This window comes from Elephantulus edwardii, unplaced genomic scaffold (assembly GCF_000299155.1).
Source record: "Elephantulus edwardii isolate Elephantulus edwardi_28Jun2011 unplaced genomic scaffold, EleEdw1.0 scaffold00283, whole genome shotgun sequence".
NCBI lineage: Eukaryota > Metazoa > Chordata > Mammalia > Macroscelidea > Macroscelididae > Elephantulus > Elephantulus edwardii.
This window is the reverse complement of record NW_006400033.1, coordinates 1,855,561-1,871,296: the sequence shown is the minus strand read 5'-3', so window position 1 is coordinate 1,871,296 and position 15,736 is coordinate 1,855,561. Positions and strand designations below refer to the sequence as shown.

At 42.8% G+C, this 15,736-nt stretch overlaps 1 protein-coding gene and 1 pseudogene across 1 annotated transcript in view; one reads left to right on the top strand and one right to left on the bottom strand.

Moving 5' to 3' along the window:
- The window catches only part of ELMOD3 (ELMO/CED-12 domain containing 3), a 54,443-nt gene that overhangs the window by 13,717 nt on the left and 24,990 nt on the right, over nucleotides 1–15,736 (top strand). Inside the window, exons 4-7 of the mRNA XM_006900394.1 lie at nucleotides 1,941–2,009; nucleotides 2,814–2,905; nucleotides 4,285–4,408; nucleotides 4,686–4,808. Of these exons, the coding sequence (XP_006900456.1) occupies nucleotides 1,941–2,009; nucleotides 2,814–2,905; nucleotides 4,285–4,408; nucleotides 4,686–4,808 (408 nt within the window). The remainder of the gene's footprint in view (nucleotides 1–1,940; nucleotides 2,010–2,813; nucleotides 2,906–4,284; nucleotides 4,409–4,685; nucleotides 4,809–15,736) is intronic.
- On the bottom strand, nucleotides 12,641–13,565 carry LOC102864844 (annotated as a pseudogene).

Here is a 15,736-nt window from a genome sequence, read left to right as displayed (position 1 = left end):
CTGGCCTTTATTCCACATTTGCTTCCAAATTGCACAGTTACCGCTTGTTTATTAGGGAGAGAAGAGGGAGCTTTGACAGCCTAGTGTAAGGAGCTGCACTGCCAACCATAAGGCTGTTTACATCTACTAGCAGCTCCTGGGAGAAAGATAGGCAGTCTCCTCTGGTGTGATTTACAGCCTCTGAAAACCTGCTGGAGAGCCAGCTATTAGTGGTTCCAATTGGACCACATGTAGCAGTGGCAACATGGTGAGAGATTGTCTGATGCTTAAGTAACTTGCCCAGGGAAGTAGCTGGTTAAGTGCTGGAGATGAACTGCAAGCAGGCAGTTTGCCCCAGCGTGTACTTCTTCTCCTTCTTCCAGCCACTTTATTTATTCATTGACCCTTAGTGTTCAGAGTTTCAGGCAGCATTTTGTTTTGTTGTCAAGTATACTCTTAATACAGTTCATTGCCATGTGAGTTTCTCAGCAAAGAGTGAAACAGAGAGTAGCTGCCCTGAACTGTTTTATATTTTTGGTGTTAAGCTGGTCTCTCCTTCCTTCACTTTGTCGATGCCCTCTGTTGGAAAGCGAGTGTTAGGAACTTCCTCTAGCAATTTGCCCTAAAGAATAAAAGTACACTGCACTGACATAGATGAGAGAGAGAACTATTTAAAAGGAATATATGATTAAGTATTATTTTCATTACAAGAGTCCAGAATAAGAGCTGCATAGTAAAGTGGACTGGGGAGGGGGGATTGTATAACAGTGAAAAGAATTTTTTTTTCTTTTCAAAGAGAAAAACAGACTTGGGGGAGGGGTGGGCAGGGAGGAAGATGTGTAAAAATGAATGAATGGGAATCCAAAGTCTCTATAAATTTCCATTAAAATTCCAATTCAAGAAAAAAGAATAGGCAAGCTCTGGTGGCCTAGAGGCAAGAAGCTGCACTGCAGTCTCAGAGGTGCACAGTTTGGATCAACTGGATGCTCTGCTGGAGAAGGAGGAACAATCTCCTCCTGTACCAGTCAGATCTGATTTGACGGTACACACAAAAAATAATAAAGTTAAAATTAAAGAAAAAAAGAATAAAAGCAATAGTTACAGAAAGCCCATCCCACTGCTTCCCCCCTCCCCTTACCATGCTTTTGGTGTCCCTGGCTGGCACATGTGATTAAACTCAGGTCTTCTAGAGAAATAAATGGTTGAAGGTTCAAGTCCACCTAGAGGTGCCTCAGAAGAAAGGTCTAGCAATCTATTCTTGAAAAACCACTCTTTGCACTATGTATGGAGCAGTTCCTCTTTGTCCCATGTGGGCTTGTCATGAGTCAGTCAACTTGAGGGACTTGTTTGGATTTGGTTATGGTTTTCATTCACTTGTACATGGAACCTTTTTTGAGCACCTAGCATGTGCCAAGCACTCTGCTGGGTTCTGTAGAAAGATGCCCTCATATAGGCCATAGTCTAGTCAGACAGGCAGTTCCCACACTCATGATGAATATATCCGGGTCCCTCAGGTGTGACTCCTAGTCCAGACTGATGAGGTGAAGGACAACCTCCAGTGAGTCAGTATCAGGGTTACCTGAAGGCTGAAATGGGGATTCATAGCCAGGGTTGGAAGGGAAGGTGACTCAGCAGGGGTGTGTAGTGTGTGCCCAGGTAGGTACAAGGAGGAAGGGGTCAAGTGTGTTGAGGAGCTTTCAGTAGCTGTGAATAGGCATAGGGCAAGCTAGGGAGGTAAGAAGGATGCAGGTGGTAGAGGTAACCAATGAAGGGTTGGGGTTTTACCTTGAGGGCTGTGGAAAGTCCCTGGGTTGAGGAGGGAGCTGCCTTTTCCATAGCTCATGCTGGCAGCTGTGAAGAAGCGTTAGAGTGGGACAAGACTGAGGCAAGCAGATGAGGTTGGGGTGGCTACAGCAGTCCAGACATACTCTGATCTCAGTGTCCTTTTCTCACTATTACAGTTCTAAGTACTGAGGTGCTCAGAGCCCAAGAAGAATGGGAAGCTGTGGACAGCATCCAGCCAGAGACCGGTAACTGCAGGCATGGCACACCCTTTGCACAGCCCTGCTCCTGACAGTGGCACCATCCTCTCTTGTGTAGACATCAGAGAGGATTGTGGTTAGGCTCAGCCTCTGTAGAGTGATGCACCTGGGCATAGGATGGAGGTAGGTAGCTGGAGCATTGGCAGAAGGTAGGGTAGGTTGTTCACTGTACAAAGAAGTCCCCGGGGTTGGTGCTAAAACCACCTGCTGGAAAGCAATGAGGGCTGGGAGAAAATGATCTCTCTTTCCTTTATGAGAGAAGTTGGGCAGAGATATAAGAGCACGGAGCTAGGAGTTTTATCTAACCTGAGCCCCATTTGACCTCTGCACATGTGTTCTCGTGGGCTCTCAGCCATCATCCATATTGCTAACTGATAAGTTAGTTTACTGTGTGCTCTAACTATGGATGAGGAGGGGCACATACAGGTGTGAGAAGGAGTGAAGTTGAAAGGACCCTTAGCTTAACTAGGACATGTTCATTCCTATGTAGGTTTCTCCTCCAGGCTTGACTTGTCCCATGACAGATGCGTGGAACATAGGGAGCTCCTTGCTGGATGGGTCTGTCCCATCACATCACAGAGGCCCATGTAACATGCCTCTGAACAGCCTCATCCAGAAAGGAGTCAGCCCAGCAGATAATTCCAGCCCCTTTAAGGGGGGCTGCTTGTAGCTGATGTTGGCAGTCTGAAGCCAGAGCTTGGACTGGAAGTGATAAAGAGAAGGCCCTCAGGAAATTTTGCTCACAGAATGGCCGTTGTTATAAGTCCTGGAATTTCTTCTGTTTTGCTTCAGGAAGCCAGGCTATTTTACACCAGCCTCAGCAGCTCATCTCCTTCAGTGAGGCCTTGCAGCACTTCCAGACAGTAGACCTCTCCTCCTTCAAGGTAAGGCTAAGGATTGGGATAACAACAAGTTCTTTTTGTTCTATGAGAAATGGGCAGACAGGATAGAAATGTTGAGGGTCCTTTCTTAGGTAAGAATTTAGGAACAGAGTTATGGTAACCAAGGTGCCACGTGTCCTGCAGGGCCCCAGTGGCCTCTCTAGAACTGTGCCCAGAGAGCTTTGCAATTCGATGCCTGTGTTGCCCTCTCCTACTCTTCCCTTAGGGATGGAGAGGTCAGGAATCAAATGGCAGAACTCCTTGTCTAGGGATCCGAGTGAGTCTGGCCAGTACAGGAAAATCTACCTTTTCCTCAATAAAGTAGAAAATAATTGGGAATTTAAAGATGTGTGGAGATAAAGAAAGAAAACGTGTGGCAAATAAAGGCCTGGGGTCTTTCTAAGACATCATGAGTGGCCAGTACTGGCTTTAGTTAAGTGCAATTACTGATTTTTTGTCTAGCGCCTAGCTCAAGAAAAAGACTAAAGACCAGGAATGTGGTTGGATTGTAGGACTTAGAGAGCGTGAACACACCAGTGTCACAGTATTCTAAGGCTCATGGCAGTGGCCGTAAGCCACAAGAAGCCAGCATAACCCAGTTTTGGGAGCACTGGCTACAGTACAGACAGAAGGCACCAGCTACTCTGCAGATGCGTGGAGCTCTACTAAACACCCCTTCCTGTTGACTCTCCATCCTAGAAGTTGATATTGTGACTTAGGTTCTGTACAGAGAGAGACACACAGGCATACAAAAAAGGTAAAAACAGCCTTGCTGGAAATGTTGGCCACTTACCTGACACTGTGTGAGAGGTGGAGGGAGGTCTCTCCAGCTGGATGTCTCTTATCATTAAACCATTTGCTGTGGACACACTTCTGACCATGGTGACCCAGCTGCATCAGAGTACAACTGTGCTCCATAGGCTTTTCACTGGCTCCACTAAGAGCCCCTTTTTTAGAAGTGAGCCTTTCTTCTTAGGTACATCTGAGTGGTACAGACTTCCAGCCTTTCATCTAGTAGCTGAATATATGAACTGATGAGATGGTGGCATGGTCAGTTTGCACCATATCAGGACCTCCCTAGTCTTACTGGCTTTAAGGAACTAGTTCTGAGAAAGCCCAAGGCATGAATGCATGAATGCTGAGGACTGGCTGGGGACACCTAGACTTGGGGACATCTCCAGCAAAGGGCCCGAGAGCTGGAAGAGCCTGTCTCCAGACCAGCCTAGTTTTAACACAGCCTCTGCCCACTCTCCGTTACCCAGAGACCAGCCAGATGGCAGGAATTGCTTCTTTCCACAGAATTGTCATTGCATGTGGGCTTGACAGTTCTTTGTAGCAGGTGAACCCAGTGTTCAGCCAATTGCCTCCAATTTCCTCCCCAGAAAAAAATTCAGCCAACTATCCGAAGGACTGGTCTTGCTGCTCTCCGTCACATCCTCTTCGGTCCTCCAAAGCTTCACCAGGGCCTCCATGAAGAAAGGGATTTGATCCTGACCATTGCCCAGTGTGAGTGCCAGCCCCAGCCCCACTCAGGTGCTGCTCCAGGGCAGGTGCCGCACGTGTGCTCATACAGAGAGCACTTGCTCACCCTGGTAACTGAGGGTAAGCCACGGGCCATGCATGTAGTACCATAGTGAGGAGGAAACCTGCAGGCTCCAGATGTGGGACAAGAAAGTGTTTTAAGCACAGCCAAGACCCATTTTGGATGTATCCTCCTCTGTGAAGTAGCTAGTCCTCCTGTATGGAGCATTCTCACTGAGAGAAGGGATATGTTTTGGAGCAGGTGGCTTGGATAGCCAAGACCCAGTGCATGGCCGAATCCTCCAGACCATCTACAAGAAGCTGACTGGCTCCAAATTTGACTGTGCCCTCCACGGAGACCACTGGGAAGATCTGGGCTTTCAAGGTGAGACAGGAAGGAGTGGTTAATCTTTTCCTTGACTCTGATTCTAGAATAAAGCTGAGAGGCCAGCTAGTCCTGTTCCAAGCAGGGCAGCACCGTGGGGTAGCATATCTGGGGAGAAATGTTCCGGGAAGAGGGTACAGCAAATACAAAGATCCTAAGGTGAAACATGCTAGCTGTGCTTGATGAAATCAAGGAATGTGGCTGAAGTGGAGTAACATGAGGGACACTGGAATACATCACCGTGAAGAACAGTGAGAGGAAACATCTCTATAAAAGGCCTAAGTGAGAGAGGAAGCCACTGGAGAGATTTGCTTTCAAATCTGGGCTTTCCCCAACCCCCTTCTTTTTAAAAATGCTAGTAAAACTTACCTCTTGAGTGAAACAGAATGATTTCAACTCTTCTTGGTTTATGCTACTTGTATTGTTAAAAACCATATCCAGGGGAGCTCTGGTGGCCTCGTGGCAAGAAGCTGTACTGCAATCCCAGAGGTACACGGTTCAAATCCACCAGATGCTCTGCCGGAGAAGGAGGGACAATTTCCTCCTGTACCAGTCAGATCTGATTTGACGGTACATGCACAAAAAATAGTAATTAAAAAAATTTAAAAAAAATATCCAATTAAATTTATGTAGAGTATAAATCCTTTTAACTTCCTCTGTAAATATTTTCTCTATATTAAGAGTCTCATCAGACAGTGTGATGGTCCTTATTTATGCATCATGCATTATTTAAAAAACTCAACAGAAGGAAGATCTGTTGTATTTACCCATACATACCCTTTCTATTATTTTCTCATTCTTCTTGATGTTCTGAGACACGTTTCATCATTTCCTTTCCACCTCAAGACTGTGTGTGTGCATGTGTTAAAAAATATATATAAAAACAAATTACTCCAGAAAAACTGAATTTCTATCTGCAGAACACTGAAACAAGATCCGTATAGCATGTTGTTGTTGTTATGTGCCGTCAAGTCGTTTGCGACTCATAGTGACCCTATGTACAACAGCCCTAAACCGTGCTCTATCCCGTGCCAGTCTCATTGCCTCTGACACGCCCATCCCAATTACCCCAGTCACTGAATCAATCCACCTCATAGAGGGTCTTCCCCTCCTGCGCTGTCCCTCTACTCTACCCAGCATGATGTCCCTCTCTAAAGACCTGTCTCTCCTTACAACGTGTCCAAAGTATGTCAGGCGACAGAATCCTTGCCTCCAAGGAGCAGCCTGGTTTAACCCTCTCTAGGATGAATCTGTTTGTTTTCTTGGCAGTTCATGGTACATTCAATACTCTTCTCCAGCACCACAGCTCAAAGGCGTCAGTTCTCCTTCTATCCTCCCTAGTCATTGTCCAACTCTCTGATGCATAACAAGTGATTGCAAAAACCATGGCCTGTATCAGACGCACCTTAGTCTCCAAAGAGACACCGTTGCTCTTGAGTACTTTAGAGAGGTCCCTAACAGCAGATTTTCCCATCTCAATACGTTTTTTTATTTCCTGGCTACTGGTGCCAAGAGGGTTGACCGTGGAACTGAGCAAACTGAAGCTGTGAACACTCTCAATCTCTTCGCCATCCATCCTGATGCTACCGATTGGTCTGGTGGTGAGAATTTTTGTCTTCTTGACATTGAGCCTCAGTCCATACTGAAGGCTGCAGTCCTTGACCCTCTGCAGTGAGTGCATGAAGTCCTCCTCAGTTTCAGCGAGCAAAGTTGTGTCATCTGCATAACGCAGATTGTTGATAGATCGTCCACCAATCCTAACGCCACGCTTCTCCTCATAGAGCCCAGCCTCCCGGATAATCTGCTCTGCATACAGGTTGAAAAGGTATGGAGATAGGACACATCCCTGGCGTACACCCTTCCCAATTTTGAACCATGCAGTGTTGCCCTGCTCTGTTCTGACGACTGCCTCTTGGTCCAAGTATAGGTTTCGCATTAGCACGATTAAACGTTCTGGGATTCCCATTCTTCTCAGAGTCAGCCACAATTTGTTATGATCCATGCAGTCAAATGCCATACAGCATACCATATTTAAAAAACTAACTTAAAAAAAACAAAACAAAACCTAACTTAAGGTGGATCAAAGATAAAAAAGTAAAACCAAAATTTTTCATAAGATTATCAGATAAAAAATAGAAACAAAGTTAGGAGTTCCGACCTACATAAAAAGACTATCAAACATCACCAAAAAAAATGTACAACTAGGTTAGGAGAAAATAGATGAATGGAACTTTCTAAAATTCAAGATTCTCACCACATAGCTAATTGACAACATATTGATAAATGGAGAAAAGATTGATATTGTTAATAGTTTCATCTTGCTCAGGTCTACAATCAACAATCTTGGCACTAGCAGTCAAGAAATCAAAAGATGTGTCGGGCAAAGTCTGATGTCAGTCTAGAGACCAAAGTGTATCTGATCCAGACCATGGTCTTCTCAGTTACTTGCTGTACATCTGAGAGCTGAACAGTGATTAAGGATGACACTAGAAGAATTGATGCCTTTGAGCTGTGGTGCTAGAGAAGTGTATTCAGCATACCATGGACTGCCGAGAAAACTAACAGTTCTGTCCTGGAGAGGTGAGACCAGATCGCTTCTTGGAGCCAAGGATTTTGAAGCTCTATCTCACATACTTTGGGCATGTTGCCAGGAGGGACCAGTCCTTGGAGAAGGACATCATGTTTGGAAGGGTGGAGTCAGCACAGGAGAGGAAGACCCTCAAGAGAGGATGAGATGGATTGACATGGTGATTGTAGCAATGGGGACAGATGTGTCAGAAACTGTGCGATTGGCTCAGAATAGGTCAGGGTTCAGAGCTATTGTTTGTAGGGTCACTCTGCTTTGTAGTCAATGCAATAGAACATAAAACATATGCATAAAAAAGAATTTATCCAAAAGAGTTAAAACAGAGCCCACAGACTAGGGAAAAATATTTGGCAATGACATATCTGACATGGGCCTTATATCTAAAATTTATAGAAAATTTGAGTACCTCAAAAAGAAAAAGATAATCCAATTACAAAATGAGTAGAAAAAAGAAAAAAACTGTTCACCAGAAAAGACATGCAGATAACCAACAAACACATGAGGAAATGCTCAAGATCACTAGTTAGTCAACTGAACTCATTGTCGTCAGTTGGGAACCAAGTCATTTTGACCCTCCCATGCATCTTCAGAAGCTGTAAATCGAATGGCAGAAGATTGCTCATTTCTCTCCTGAGGAGAAGCTAATGGATTCAAGCTGCCTATTGATGTTGTCATTTGGCGCCACCAGATCCAGTACAACTCAAAGTGACCCTGTGAACAACTGATCTGAACCCTGTCTGTCATGTGCCATCCTCATCATCTCTGACACACTCAAGCTCATTGCTGTAGTCAGTGTCAGTCCATCTCGTTGAGGGTCTTCCTCTCATTCACTGACACTCCACCTTTCCAAATTCCCTTCCTTGGAGTAGCTTCTCCTAGCAACATGCCCAAAGTATGTGAGACAAAGCTTCACCATTCTTGCCTCCAGGGAGAACTCTGGCTGCACTTTTCCCAAGACATACCTGTTTGTTCTTTTGGGATGGATATTCAGTACTCTTCTCCAACACCATTGCTCAAAGACACCAATTCTTCTTCTGTCATCTTTATTCATTGTCCAGTTCTTTGATACAAAGGATGTGATTAAAAAACCACAGCCTAAAAAAAAAAAATTAAAAAAATAAAAATAAAAACCATGGCCTTAATCAGATGCATCTTAGTTTTCAAACTGATATCTTTGCTTCTCAGTAATCTGGAGAGGTTCCTGACAACAGACTTGCCCAATGCAATATGTCTTCTAATCTGCTGGTACCAAAGGTATTGATTATGAATCCAAATAAGATGAAATTATTGACAATTTCAATCTTTTCCCCATCTATCATGATGTCGAGTGGTAAGGATTTTTGTCTTCTTGATGTTGAGATGTAATCTATATTGAAGGCTGTAGTCTTTGATCTTCTACAGCAAGTGTTTCAAGTCCTCCTCACTTTAAACAAGTAAGGTTGTGTTATTTGCATAATGCAGTTTGTGAATGAGTCTTCCTCTGATTCTGATGCCACATTCTTTTTTATAGAGTCTGGTTTCTCCAATGATTTGCTCAGCATAGAGATTAAGTAAGTATGGAGAAAGGTACAAGATACACGTTTGCTCTTTTCGGACAACAGCTTCTTGGTCTAGGTATAGATTTTGTGTAGGAATAATTAAGTATTATGGGACTCCCATTTTTCTCAGTATTAGCCATACTTTGTTATGATCTACATCAGCAATTGCCTTTATATAGTTAATAAAACATAAATAGACATTCTTCTGATAATCTCTGCTCTCAACCAGGATCCATCAGACATCAGCAGTGATATACCTAGTGCTACAGCCTTTTCTAAACCCAGCTTGAACTTCTGACAGTTCTCTATCAGTGTACTGTGCTAGCCATTTTTGGATAATCTTTTGGATTAATATCATATGCAAGTAATATTTTCATCCAATATTTTGCTTGCATATTATATTAATAATATTGTTTGATAATTTCCACACAATATGTTGGATCAACTTTCTTGGGAATGGGAACAAACATGGGTTTCTTCCAATCAGTTGACTGAAACTGTCAACTGTCATCCCGATTTCCTGGTACAAACTGGTAAGCATCACCAGGGCTACATCTGTTAGTTTAAATGTCAGTTGGTATTCCATTGATTTCCTGGGGCCTTATTTTTTGCCAATACCTTCAGTGGAACTGGAACTTCTTCCTTCATTACTATTGATTCTTGTTCATGTGGTATTTCTTGGAAATTTTCAGTATTAACCAATTATTTTTTGGTACAATGACTTTGTACATTCCTTCCATCTTCTTTTGATGCTTCCTGGATCATTCAAGAATTTGCTAGTAGCATCCCTCAGTATTACAACTTGAGACTTGACTTTATTTTTCAGTTCTTTTAATGACAATTAGATTTCATTTCATCTTACTTCAGGAACAGTAGCAAAGTTCAATAGGACAGCCAACAACAAATGCTTGCAAAGATGTGGTGAGATTCGAGCTCTTGTCCTTTACTGGTAGGATATAGAATGGTGCAGCCACTATAGAAAATAGTTGAAAATAGAAGTAAGCATTTGATCCTGCTATTCCACTGCTAGGATTGGCAGCTCAGCTTCTTAGGCCACACAAGCCCCCTTATTCCACTATTGGAAAATACCCTAAAGAAATAAAAGCTGTAATGCAAACAGAAATATACACACCCAAGTTATTACAGGATAGTCCACAAGAGTAAATAGATATAAGCAACCCAAGTGTCCATCAACAATCAAATAGAGAGAGAAACTGGCACATTCACACAATGGAGTGTTATGCAACAGTGAAGAATTCATGAAACACAACACAACACGGCTAAGTCTAGAGGACATTATGCTGAGTGAAATAAGTCAGTCACAAATGGACAATTACTGTATAATACCATTGTTATAACAAGCTAGATACAGGTTTACATACAGAAAGAATCCAGTGTGGTTATCAGGAGTAGAATAGGGTGGGTAAAAAAGTAATTGATAGGCAGTGAACACTTACTAGGATGGATGTGGGGAAGGATAGTGTGGAATGATTGGACTAACAAACATTGTGGCTATTGTAATATTCTGAACAAAATATACATGAGTGAGTGAGGGGAGAGAAACCAGTCAGTATGCTTTGTAAACTTTAATCCAAATAAAAATTTGTATATATAAAATATATATCTAACATCAGTTCAACAGATTTTACCTGTATAATCCAGTGACACTGGCAAGAGAACACTGCATGGTTCAAAATTGGGAAGAGTGTACCCCAGGGATGTGCTCTATATCCATCAAATGTACTGATGATTTCCTCTGTATCTCTGTTTCGCTCTGGGAACCCACCTAGTGAGGTTTTAGTTACTGGATAGTTTACTTCTAAAGTTTCCATCTGGCTCTCATTTATATCGTCTATTTTTTAAACTGAGATTTTTCTATTTGTTTTCACTTTCTAGTTTTTTCCTTTGTTTCAAATTCTGATTGTAATTTCTCATTGAAACATTTCTATTTTAGCTGTTAGATTTGCTTCCTATAACTGCTGAGACAAGTGGTCTCAAACGTGGTGGCTTTAAACAGTGTAAATTTGTTATCTTAACAGTTTGGAAGTCAGAAACTTCATGCCTGCCTCACTTGGCTAAAATCAAGACGTCAGCAGGGCTGTGTCCCTTTTTAGAGGCTCCAGGAAAGAGCCTGTTTCCTTACCTTTGCCATTTCCTGGAGGCTAATTTGTGGCCTTTTGCTCTGTCTTCAGAGTCAGCAGCATAGCCTCTTTCTGGGCCAGCTCCTCTCATGTCTCTCTGATTCTGTGCTTCAACACCTTCTTTCACTTTGAAAGACCCTTCTGTTGATCTTGGGCCCAGTCAAATAGTTCAGCATAAAGAAAAAAAGCAACAAAACTACAGCTCACTGCCATTGAGTAGCTTCTGGCCCAGAGTGACCCCATAGGACACAGTTGCAGTTGTTGTATATCATTGAGTTGGAACCCACTCACAGCTGACCCTCCCAGCGGGTCTTCAGAGGCAGTAAATCACTGGAGAGGAGACTGTCCATCCTTCTCTCGCAGAGCAGCTAGTGGATTCGAGCTGCATACTTTTGTAATGCAGCTTCCAATCCGAAAGCCCAGTAGTTTCCAAGGCTGTAAATCTTTATGGAGGATGACTGCCACATGGAGAAAGATTTCACCAACATGGAAAATTCAAACATTGACCTTTCTTTTAGCTTTAACCACTACACTATTCATATTCTGTGTGATAACTAGTAACTCCTATTGCCTTTCACTATGCGATGTAATATGTTCATGGCTGCCAGGACTTAGGCTGTGGCATCTTTGTTGTTAGATGACATCAAGTTTACTGCAGCTCTTGGCAGCCCTGAGAACCACAGAGCTGAACCTTGCACTTTGATGTGCCATCCTCACAATCTCCACTGTCCTTGCTCCCACTGTTACCGTCGCTCTGTCAGTCCATCTCCTTGACGATTGTCCTCTCTTTTGCTGGCCCTCTACCTTTCCCAACATGCTACTGAAAGTATATGAGACAGAATTTCCCTGTCATTGCCTTTATGGAGCACCCTGGTTGTACTTCCTCCGACACAGATTTGTTTGTGTTTTGGCAGTCCAGGAGGTAGTCGATACTCCTCACAGACACCACAATTCAAAGGCATTGATTCTTTGTCTTTATATTCATTGTCCAAGTTTCAGATAGATACCAAGCAATTGCAAATACCCTGGTTTGAATCAAAAGCACTTTCAATAGCTTTGTTCTTTAGAACTTTGGAGGGGCCCTTGACGGTGAGATTTCCCAGAGCAGTACCTGCTATGATTTCTCTCTCTCTCTCTGTGTGTGTGTGTGTATGTGTGTGTGTGTGTGTGTTTGTGTGTTGCAATTTTATTAACTAAATAAAAACCTATAGAAAAAGGGGTCTATCTGGTAGGACTTCAGGAGAGAGGGCAAGTTCTCACTGTGCCCCCTAAGTCCCTAAGTGTCCTGCTGGTGGATGAAGGGGTTGGAGATGTCCTACATTGAGTGGTGTGTCCCTGCTGTGCCCCCAGGTGTCATCTTGTTACTAGATGGCTGGAGATGGCATCCATAGAGTGATGTGTTCCCACAGTGCCCCCCCAAGCATGCTGATACTGGATGGTTGGGAATGGCCTCCATGGGGGGGTGTGGCGTGTCCCTACTGTGTCCCCGCCCCCCCCCCAATGCTGCTGGTGGATGAAGGGGTTGGGAATGGTCTACCTGGGGGCAGCTTGTCCCCACCATTCCCCCTAGGCATCCCGCTGCTGGATGAAGGGATTGGGGATGGTCCCCATGCCATCCTGTGGGCAGATGAGCACCACGGATGTGCTCTGGCACACCACCATGCCCAACCGCCTCGTGTCCTCCATTAGTTTGTACTGGTCATCAGGTTCTCTCATGTATTCGATGGTGCAGTCCAGCACGAGGTTGAGGAGGGAGTCAGACACTTTCAGGATTCCACTTGCTTTGCTACCTCCTTGAAACATCACCTGATGGTCTTGTCGATGTACTTGGACAGGTCCTAGATGCTCTCTTTTTCTTCTCTTTTTCACCATCTTACTATGCTCACTGCTGTCCTGTTATGATTTCTTGACTGCTGCTGCCATGGAGATTGATAGTCCAAGTAAAAGCATGTTATTGACAGCTGCAGTCTTTTCTCCATCTACCATGATGTTGCCTATTGGTCCAGTGAAGAGTTTTATTTTCTTGATGTTGAGGTGTAATCCATTTTGAAGGCAATAGTATGATCTCCCTCAGTAAGTGGTTCAGGTCTTCTTCACTTTCTACAAGCAAGGTTGTGCCATCTTCATGACAGATTTTTGATAATAAGTCTTCCTCAAATCCAGATGCCCCAGTCTTTTTCATATAGTCCAGCTTCTTAAAGAGTTTGCTCAGTGTACAGATTGAATATCTACAGAGAAAGGATATAACCTTGATACACACCTTTCTTGATAAAAAAACCATGTTCTACTTTGACAGCTGCTTCTTGATCTGTGTATAGGTTTCACATGAACACAATTAAGTGGCCTGGGATTCCCATTCTTTTCAGTGATATCCATAATTTGTTATGATCCACACAGTAAAATATGTGCACATAGTTAGTAAAATACAAGTTTAAAATGTCTTTCTTGAAAAGATACAACCAAGGTACTCCCTCTAAACAAACATGGGCATGTTGCCAAAAATGATCAGTCCTTGGAAAAATATGTCATGCTGGGAAAGGTCTAGGGTCAGAAAGAGAGGAAGACCTTCAACAAGGTGGGTGAGCATGGTGCAGGACAGAGGAAGGTTCAGATCTCTTGTTTATAAGATTATTAAAAGTTGTGATTGACTGAACAGTACTTAACAACAACAACAGTAAACATCCTTCTGGTATTTTCCACTTTCAGTCAAGATCCATCTGACATCAACAGTAATATTCTTTGTACCATGGTCTGTTCTGAATCCAGCTTGAATTCCTGGCAGTTCTCTGTTGATAGACTGTTGCAGCTTGTTTTTAATAATCTTCAGCAAGATTTTACTTGCATGTGATATTAATGATATTCGATAAATTCTGTGTTCTCTTAGATCACCTGTTTTGAGAATGGGAACAAATACAGATCTCATCTGGTTTGCCAGGTCTTCCAAATTTCGTGACATAGGCTAATGAGCACATGTCTGCATCTGTTTCCTGAAACACCTCAGTTGGTATTCCACAAATTCCTGGGGCCTTGGATTTTGCCAGTGCCTTCAGTGAAGCTTAAACTTCTTTTGTTAGTGTGGGTTCTTGATCACATGATACTTCCTGAAATGGTTCAGTGTTGGCCAGTTCTTTTTGGTACACTGACTCTGTGTGTTCTTTCCATCTTCTTTTGCTGTTTCCTGCAACATTCAAGATTTTTCCCACAGAATCCTTCAGTACTACAACTCGAGGCTTAAATTTATTCTTTAGTTCTTTCAATTTGAGAAATGCTGAGTGTGTTATTCCCATTTGGTTTTCTAACTCCAGCTCTTTGCACATTTCTTTATAATGCTTTGCTTTCTCTTCTTTAGCTGCTCTCTGAAATCTTCTGTTCATCTCAAATATACAGTCAATATGCATTAATCATAATTAATGACTGAAATGCAAAAACTGAAACAATAAGGACTAGTAGTTGAAAATATGGCTTCGGTGACAGAAGGAGGATAGAGATCACATAGTAGAATAATGTATTCATTGCAAATGCCTTTTAAAAAAATCAAAACAAAACAACACAAATGCATAGGTAGTAACTTTGTACATAGACCTCACCTAATAGTCTAAACAGACATTATGTGGAAAGAGTTGGTGAAGAAGCTTGATATCAGCAGTCAAAACAAGGGCAGGGTCTGACTCTGAAACAGATCATTCATGTGCAGGTTCAAACCAAAATGGAAGAAAATTAAAGCAAGTCCATGAGAACCAAAATATGACTCTATTCTGACTTAATTTATGAACTATCTCAAGAGTAGTTTTGATGTATTAAACACTAATGACTGAAGATCAGATGTATTATAAGATGACATCAAGGACATCATCCATGAAAAAAGCAAGAGGTAAAGACAAGAAAGAAAAGACCAAAACTGATGTCAGAAGAGACTCTTAAACATGCTCTAGAACACAGGCCAAAATAAAGAGTAAGTTCCATCTTGAAGGGGCTTTTGTTCTCCCTACTGTCTCAGAAACTTAGCTGATTGCCAGCAAGTTGGAACTGCGTCCTAGCTGACCCTCCATTGGATTTCTGAGTATGTAAATCTTGTGGAAGAGGATTGCTGTCTTACTCTCTTGGAGCAGCTGGTGGATTCAAACTGCTAGAGACTTTGGGCCTGTGGATTTTGGTCCATGGGCTAGTCTACCAGAACACTCTACCATAACATTTTTTGAATCCTGGCCAAACAATTACAGCACCTCTGTTAACTGTTGGTGTCCGTGTAGTTCTGGGTATGACAAGTGATTTTTTATTGTATCTTGGTCATTTTGGCTATTATACTGTGAACTCTAGACCTTATTAAATCTTTTGTCTTAGCAAACATCCTCTGATACCATGCAGGCAAGAGAAGGGAGAGTGATTACCTCATTACAGATAAAGATGGAAGTTCTGGTACCCCAGCTGATCTCTTGTAGTATCCTGGCTGAGAGAGGCCTCTGCTAACATCACAGAAGAGCTCTGGCAGCCTCGTGGTAAGGAGCTGCACTGCCAACCAGGAAGGCATGCAGTTTGAATCCACCATCAGTTCCCTGAGAGAAAGATAGGCAGTCTCCTCCCATACAATTTCCTGCTTCTGAAAATCTGCTAGAGGTCAGCTACGAGTTGTATCCGACTTGATGACACAACAATAACATCATA